The sequence below is a fragment of the Oryzias melastigma genome, linkage group LG19 (assembly GCF_002922805.2).
Source record: "Oryzias melastigma strain HK-1 linkage group LG19, ASM292280v2, whole genome shotgun sequence".
Classification (NCBI taxonomy): Eukaryota; Metazoa; Chordata; class Actinopteri; order Beloniformes; family Adrianichthyidae; genus Oryzias; species Oryzias melastigma.
Window position 1 is genome coordinate 19,995,746 of NC_050530.1, and position 8,615 is coordinate 20,004,360.

General features: G+C 41.3%; 1 protein-coding gene across 1 annotated transcript in view; it reads right to left on the reverse strand.

Annotated features, from left to right (window-relative positions):
* Window positions 1–8,615, reverse strand: part of LOC112162336 (signal transducer and activator of transcription 5B) — a 28,817-nt gene that overhangs the window by 13,404 nt on the left and 6,798 nt on the right. Inside the window, exons 2-6 of the mRNA XM_024298135.2 lie at window positions 6,426–6,557; window positions 5,577–5,733; window positions 3,340–3,429; window positions 2,915–3,092; window positions 1,693–1,823 (exon numbers count right to left, since the gene is read on the reverse strand). Coding sequence (XP_024153903.1) covers window positions 1,693–1,823; window positions 2,915–3,092; window positions 3,340–3,429; window positions 5,577–5,733; window positions 6,426–6,553 — 684 coding nt within the window. The 5' untranslated portion in view covers window positions 6,554–6,557. The remainder of the gene's footprint in view (window positions 1–1,692; window positions 1,824–2,914; window positions 3,093–3,339; window positions 3,430–5,576; window positions 5,734–6,425; window positions 6,558–8,615) is intronic.

The window sequence follows — 8,615 nt, forward strand, 5'->3', positions numbered from 1 at the left end:
GCATTTACCTAATATTTTAGCTGCTATCAGCTACAGAGTTTTTAGCTATCAATTTCAGCATCTTCAGCTATAGCATTTTCAGCAGCCAAATTCAGCTTAGAGCATTCACACTAGCATTATTACAAGTAATGCTATATATCTAGTTCATAATTATGTTAAAAAATTACGATTTTAAAATTTTTAAAAATTTAGTTTTAGAGTGTTCAATAACTGTTTATCCTTTTCGACCCACGACCTAAGTTGTGTTTTGGAGTTAGGCTCCCTGTGCGTCTGACTTTGACACCTCTGCCATAGAGAATCAATGGGAAACAGGTAAGGGCTTTCGACTAAACACTCCGTATCTTCCACAGCCATGACTTGGCTGGCCAAAAGGTAACATCTGGTGGGTCAAATTTGGCCCAAGGGCCCCACTTTGGGTACTCATGCTTTAGACACTCGCCGTTTTTCATTTTGATCTCTGCAGTGTTGGTCAAAGAGGACCACCAGTCTGCAGAATCCAGTCTCTCCACATGATCCGAATGATACTCATTTTTAATGAGCCCAGAAGGACACATCGGACCTCTGCACTGATGCTCTGTGTCTGCAGCCTCCGGTTCAGACCAATGACTGTATATGGACTGAGCGACCCTCCCCTCTGGTGTTCCAAACATAAAGTACCTACTGGCTCCAAGAAGCCCAAACCCCATAGACTTCTATATAACTATTCTTACTCTGATACACTTTTAGCACTCTCTCCTCTTTTATTTTCATATTTTTTCGTTATTTCATGTTATTCAAGTTATAAACCGACCAATCAGATGCCTCAGTAATAACGTTTGAAATATTCAAGCAATTCTCCAGAGCCCGCTTTCAAGTGTTAGGGGTGTGGCCTTTCAAATAGCTTACTCCTGATTGGTAAGAGTGGTCGTCATGGAAACGTGGACGCCAACTGAATTGACATCATTTGGTTGGAGCAAAAGCATTTTCTATGAATGACCTCACACTCACCCAGTCCAGTTCTCAGATACTGTCAAAGCTCTGGTATTCACCTGCAGAGCTCACCTTAATATCTGATTCCTCAGAAAATCACAGATCAACTCTACAGCTCTGTGATGGAGGAAGGAGCTCTCAGTGTGTACACACAGCTGCTTCACTACCATCATATCAAGAAAAACCAGGAGAAGACTCATCTGTGTTCTTAGTACTTCTATTAGTACAGCTCTAATGTAGACTCTAAAGTCATGCGTGCTGTTTAAAACTTGTTTTGAATGAAATCATCCGATCATTTCATCAAGGAAATAATGTAGCCACGAGGGGAACAAGTCTGATTGTGGCGGTCCCAAACCCGTATAAATACAGTGTTGTGTCAGGAAGGACATCCAACATCAAATCTTTGCCAAACAAATATGCAAATCAGACCTATGATATCCAGATTTGATCCCATTTTCAGTTGATCCATATTAAAGTAATAAAAGAACCAAACTTCATGATTGTTTTTTGTTACATAGAAGTATCTGTTCCAGTCACTATCAGAGAAAAATCAGAGTTTTACAAATAACCAGAAACTCAAGACAGACATGAGATTCTATTCGTTACGAGAGTATGTAAACTTGTGACCACAACAGTAGATAACAGGTTAATATGGCATTTATCCATATGAGGTTCAAATATGTCTGTGTGTTTGTTGGCTCTGTGTGTGCCGTGTTCTCGTACCAGCCTGTATTTCTGCAGGGTGCTGGCCTCTCTGGTAAGCCACGCCTCCACGGTGGCTCTCTTGCTCTGAAGGGGGGTTTCCCGCTGGGAGCGCTCGGCTGCAGGGAGCGAGGAAAGGCTGCTCAGCTGGGCTGCAAAGGCAAGAAGGAAACCAGACGTCACAAAGAAAGAATCACCTTCAGTCACTTCAACCACCAACACTGAAGGTCGAAATCAGCTGCTCTCCAGCATGGAAACTATAATGTCTCCGTCTCCCTTCCAGATGAAACCTCCACCTCTCTAGATGTTCCTCCTCCACCTTCAGCTCCTCTGTCACACTCAGGATGTGGAATCCCTCCAGTCAACCGATCAGCAGAGAGCTTGTCAAGAACGGCTGGAAACCAGGCAGGATTCGGGCGTTTGAGGACCAGCGTTGGCCAGCCCTGGTCTACATTCTCCCACTCTGCTGGACTCTTCCAGATGAAAGCTTCAGTAAAGATGGCAAAAATGTGCGTTCTCCTCCCTCCACTCTTATATGCTCCTCTCTTTTCTGGAAAAACGTCTCCATCACTGATATTTGATCGTTGTAGTTAACTCCACCAGCATCTGTCCTTCTGCATTCTTGTCCTGGACACAAAACTTCTCCATCACTTCCTCACATCCTCCGTTTCCTTCACCCACTCTGATGAGAACAGTTTGAGGTTTTTACAAGCCCCTCCAGGAGGAGTTCTGCTCCGCCCCCAGGCTGACACAGCTGACAAACCTGCTGCTCGAGCCATCTTTAACATAAATATTTTATTTAAAAATATAAAAAGTGCAAAAAAAAAAATAAGAGTAAAAAATGTGATGGCTTATTTTAGTGGATGAAAATCTAATCATTCATCACAAACAGTTTGGTGTTTTTCTCTTGAGCCTCTTTGAAGCTCAGACTGTGGATTCTGAACAACCTGTTTTTCCTGTTTGGACATTCAAGCAGGAAGTGAGAGAACAGTGAGAGCTCTGCTACTACAGAGCAGTGGACCCAACCACTGTAACCCGTCAGGCTGTGTTAAAGGAGCTCTTCTTCTGGTGTTTGTCATCTCCAACTGAAACAGCATTTTAAAACACCTGCATTCCAAACAAAAAGACCCCCCCCCCATCTCCACACACATATTTTCCAGTAAAATGTGAGGAGCATGGGGGCAAAGGGGCAGAACAGAGGATGATAGTTTACAGTTTCAGGCAGGTTTAAACATTTGCTCACCCTGGATCCGCAGGTTTTCCTGGTATTGGATGATGAAGTACTCCTGGCTGTGCTGCAGCTTCCTCAGCTCGTTCTCCGTCTCCTGCGTGGCCAGGCGGAGCTCCTCAAAGGCCTGGTTGATCTGCTGGTGGCGCTGGGACAGAGTGTCCATGGCCTGCAGCCCGTTCCCACTGCTCACCTACGAACCAAACACAGGTCATCTACAGGCAGCTGCATCTCAGATGAAATATTAGCTAAGCTCCAAAATGGGCAAAAAAAACCCTTAATAAATGCCAAAATACTCCAAAAAGCTAGCAGAATGTCATTAGAACTTTCAGCTTTACTACACTCTGACTCCATATAAAGTAATGACTAATCATTTATTAAATTAGTCGATTAACCAACTAATCGTGGCAGCCCTACACACCTGTAGCATCAGCACTTACATTTGTAGCTTCTTGAACCAGCCTCTGCTCTGACTGCAGGATCTGCTTGATGCAGCGTACCAGCTCCAAAGGACAGCGGTCGTAGGTGCTCTGGGGAGACACCAGTGAGACGTGTGATCCATGCTGACGGATGGCATCAGGATTGATGCTCATGTGCTCTGCAGCTGCAGTTAAACGCTTTAGTCAAACCACACAGAAACCACAGGAGCTAATGACGCTAGCAACTGTTGTTAAGGACTTCTCTGACATCCAACGATAATAGCAAATACAAAGTTTGAAGCATAAAGCTGAAACATCAAAGCAAATACAAAGCTATCATCAAAGAAGCGTGGACATGGAGAAGATATTACTTTGTAGAAATTGAAATTTCAAATAAGGTGGAGGCTGCAAAATACTGAGTTGGGGGCCGCAAATGGCCCGCGGGCCGCCACTTTGAGACCTCTGATCAGGGGTCTGCAACCTTCAACACTTAAAGAACCGTTCAGGTCCATTTCTTACTGGCTACAATCCAGGAGGAGCCACAAACTCTCTTTGAATAAAAATAAGGTGCTAATTTATTTTAGTACCACTGCGGCTATTATGATAAACAGTTTTTGTTTTGGTATGTATATATTTTTTTAAGAAATAGTTTATAACTCTTTTCGGAGGTTTGCATGACATCCTTTCAAAATAAGACACCCTGTACCATATTTGATGATCTAAATGCAGCAAATGTATGTAGTAACATGTCAGCAGTGGAAAAAAAAAACACATTTTATTTTACCCCTGTTGGTGCATCTTAGCCAGAAATTCACAAATCAGAACTAAGTGACCCATACTGGTTTTTATGGGACCATGAGGAACAATTAAAATCCTTTAAGTTTCAACAATAGGAAATGTTCTCCAAGTATAAATTACTTCCTGTCCACTAATCTCCAACTGATTTTTGGTGGTAAAAGGCTCTGAAAAATCAGTCAAAATGTTTTAGTGCGACTTTGATGAAGCTGCATCGCCATTGTAATTTAAAATAGAAAATCCTTTTTATTTTTCTTTAACCAGAGAGCCACAGTGGAGGGGTCAAAGAGCCACAGGTTGAAGACCCCTCCCCAGATCTAAAGGTTCTTCTTCACTGAGCTCTGCTTTCAGAACAACTGTGTTTTCTTCACGGAAATCTTTTGATTCATCAACAGAAAAGTTTAAATCTTGAAAATATTTAGAAAAAAACTGAGTAGCTTTCTAAAGGCTACAAATGCTCCAGAGTTAGACTTTAAACTCTAGAACTAACGAACAAATCAATAAAAAGATCCACTTTTGGAGGTTGGAGTCCTCCAGACAGACGTTCTCTGCTTCCATTTAACCTGAGGTCGCTTCACCTGACCTGCAGGATTTCCAGGATGATGCACTCCTCCTGGAGGAGAGCACAGACACCCCGGATAGCGACATGTATGAGGACAGACAAACCCAACCAAAGCCAGCCCATAAGAACCACGGGGACATCAGTGTAAAGGTTTGTGGTGGATTTCACATCATTTCATTTTTAAAGAAAAAGTGGACTGGGTCTTCATGGGTTAAAGCAACAGTTGGATCGATAAATAAATCATTAAATTAAGCTTAACTAGAAAAATTCCAAACCAATTACATAAAGGAATTTTATTCTTCAGCAATTTTTGTATTTTTTAAGGAAGAACATTTTTTCCTTTTTATTAATGTAGTTCTAGTAAAAAAGAGCTTCCAGTTTTTTTTTAGTTTGAATCAGAATAAAAGCTTTTGTGCTTTTAGCATAAAATCATTTTTTATTATTAAAAAATGGTTTTAGAATTGAAATGTAACCTATAAAATGAATACTGAGAGTGAAAACTTGTGAATAAAAATGTAATGTATTCAATAGTTTGGCAGAGATATTGTCTCTACAGCAGTAAAAGATGGCATTTACCCCATCACCAAAATCAAAGGAAAATCTAGTTTCTCAAACCTCAGCTGAGACGCCATGACCACCTCTCACCCATCCACACAACCCTGTTTTAACCAGAGCAGATGTAGGGCTGGTTATATCCACACACTGACCACGCATATTCTGATCTTCCAGCTCAAGTCACTAAAAAGTGATTATTGATAACCAGGTAACATGCAGCTTCAGAGAAGAACTGTTGTTCCTCTTTCAGGCCTTTAAACCAGCAGAGGAGGATGCACAGGGACACCTATCAGGTAACGCTGGAGGAACATCTGAGCTCTCTCTGCTGTCCTGTAGTGAACGGTACCTTGAGTGTGGTGGCATAGTGGCCCAGCTTGATCTTCAGCAGAAAACCATCTTCTCCCCCCTGAACCTGGGCCTTTTTCTGCAACTCCCCAACCAGGTTGTCCAGCAGGCGCTTGGCCTTTGCCTCCTCTGCAGGATTGTCCAGCTCCACAGAGTCCCTGAGAATCACAAACGTTCTTATGGTGAAGGCTTTCTGGACTGAGCATTCTAAATCCGAACCTCTCCTGAGATCTGGACTGATCTGCTGTGGAAAGAGACGACTGGCTCAAGAAAAAGGGACTTTACTCCGTGTTAAGAGGCAGAAACAAGAAGTGATGTCAGATTTTCTTAAATTATTTCATGTTTTGTTGGGTCTCTAACTTATCAGGGGGAAAGACAAAAACTCTACCTTTAGAATTTTAGGATGACATAAATTGCAAAAAAGAAAACAAAAAATGTGTTGTTCTATTAAAAAAAAAAAAACTAGAAACAGTACAGATAAGCCATGTCACTGCTTCAAAAGGAAAATGAAAACATTCTTCCAGATGGATGGATGAATGGATGGATGGATGGATGGATGGATGGATGGATAGATGCCTATACTAGAGTAATTTATCAAAAACATGTTCTCTTTTGGTTCTTTCAGAACCAAAAAGAACAAATCAATGTTTTTTTTAATCCCGTCTATAAAATGGTTTTAGCTTAAAGAAACAAAGAAGAAAACATGACATCCCTTTATTAACACAAACATGCTTCTTTTTCAGTGAATTTATAAAAGAGAAATGTGGCTTCCTGTGAAAGCAGCCGTCTGACCATCTCTGTAGACATGATGGTGTTGTGGAGGAGGAACCCTGGGAAGGTCCATACATACCAGGGCTGGCTTTCAATCCACTGGGCCAGGTAGTGTCGCACCTCGATGGGGAAGTGCTGTCCGTAGAGAGCCTGCATCTGATGCAAGGCCTCCCCCTGGAGCTGCTGCGCCTGGATCCACAGTGACATGGTGCTAATGTGAACAGGAGAGAAGAGCAGGAGGTTAGAAAAATGACCATCAAATGGAACAAAAGGAAAAGCCTCATGAGTCATTCAATGTAGCAGACAGTCTCCTGATGAAGACTGGAGGACTCTTCATCACTGCAGCTGTCAGCTGACCATGAAGTTCAGTAGAAACACCAACATGCTGCTCAGCCTTATTAACAGATCAGTTATGTGACTTTTGATGCAGGAATCCTGCTGACTTTACTGTGAATGGATGAGGAACGTAGTTAATGTTTAATAAAAACCTGACAGAGGAACTGCAGGCTTTAAAGTGTGTCTGAAACCCAGAGACAGAAGAAGAGCATGAAGGCAGACGTCATGAGTCCTTCAGACTGGAGAGATCAAAGGACCAGGACCAAGACACACTCATGGAGAACTGATTGAGAGCTTCTTCCTCCAGTTCTGAGCCAGGCCTCAGAAAACCTGTCAAGAGCATGGATGAGGCTTTGATCCAGCTCCGACATGGACTCCTCGTCCCCCCACAGGGGACACAGATCTGCTCCCAACAACAGGAGGCAATGTGGAGCAGGGCTGCCACGATTAGCCAATTAATCGATGACTAATCAGCTATTAAAATATTTGACAACTAATTTAATAGTTGATTAGACATTACTTTATATTATATGGAGTCAGAGTGTAGTAAAGTTGAATAAAGTTGTGAGCGTTCAGCACCAAATAATGCACTTTATTTATATTTAAGTCATTGAGACCAAAACTTTATCTTATGTGAAAAATAGTTCCTTGTTTCAGATGCCGACCTCAGAGAGAAAAGGAATACAATTTCCATCAAACTCATTTTGACAGGTGACCTTTGACCCTATATACCCTTTATATAAAATTAGTATTAAATTGCTATGTCCTCTTGAGGGGCGGGGCACCTGTCAAAACGAGTTTGATGGATGGTGTAGGGTCAAAGGTCACGTGTCAAAACGGGTTTGATGGAAAGTATATTCCTTATCTCTCTCTCATTTGATTTTATCTTGTTTTAATGCCAGAAACTAATGAAAGTTGAATAAAGTATCATCTTAATCGTCTTTATTTTTAGTTAGTTTAAGGCTAATGATGGTTAAGATGTGTGTTTTACATCCAATTTTGGCATGACCAGATTAGTGGACTAATTTGTAAAAATAATCGGTGATTATTTGACTATTAAAATGATCGTTTGTGGCAGCACTAATGTAGAGCTTGATTCATCCAGATGTAAATAGATGAAAACCATGCTGGCTCCTCCTGACCCTTTCAGCAGGCATGTTCCCATCAGCATCAGAGTGGCTGACACTGGTTCTGTCAGCTTTGGTCACTGGAGAATGTTGTAACATTAAGCTTCTCATAGCAACACCACATACCTGACATGCTAAATCACTAAGGAAACATTTTTCTGAAACCAAAGTTCAGTATCTTCTTACTGACGTCATTGAAGTGAGTTTAGATGGAAAAATATCTACAACGCTGTTAAAAACCACCTTCATCACAGTGGCATACATCCAAAGCGTCTCCATTCATGGAGTCCGGTTCAGAGTATGACCTCAAGTCCAGAGCTTAAGTCCAGCCTCGGTTAAGATGTAACATTTTTATGAGAATTCATTCCAGAATTTATAAAATCCCCTTATACTTCCATTATTAAAAGTGCATCTTAAATAAGCTTGTAAAATAGTGCTGACAAAAACAATCATTTTAATAGTCGACCAATCAGATCATGCACAAACTGGATGTAAAACATCCATCTAACCATCATTAGCTTTAAACTAACTAAAAACTAGATATATAGCATTACCTGTGATGATGCTAGTGTGAATGCTGTAAGCTGAATTTGGCTGCTGAAGAAGCTGTAATTGATAGCTAAAATGCTGAAGCTGATAGCCAGCTAAAATATTAGCTAAACTCCAAATTAGCCTAAAAATCTTAATAAATGCCAAAATAGTCCAAAAAAGTTAGTAGAATTCCATTCTAACTTTCAACTTTACTACACTCTGACTCAGTGGCGGGCCGTGCATTTCACACCTAGGCCTTCAGTAGTGCTCCATCC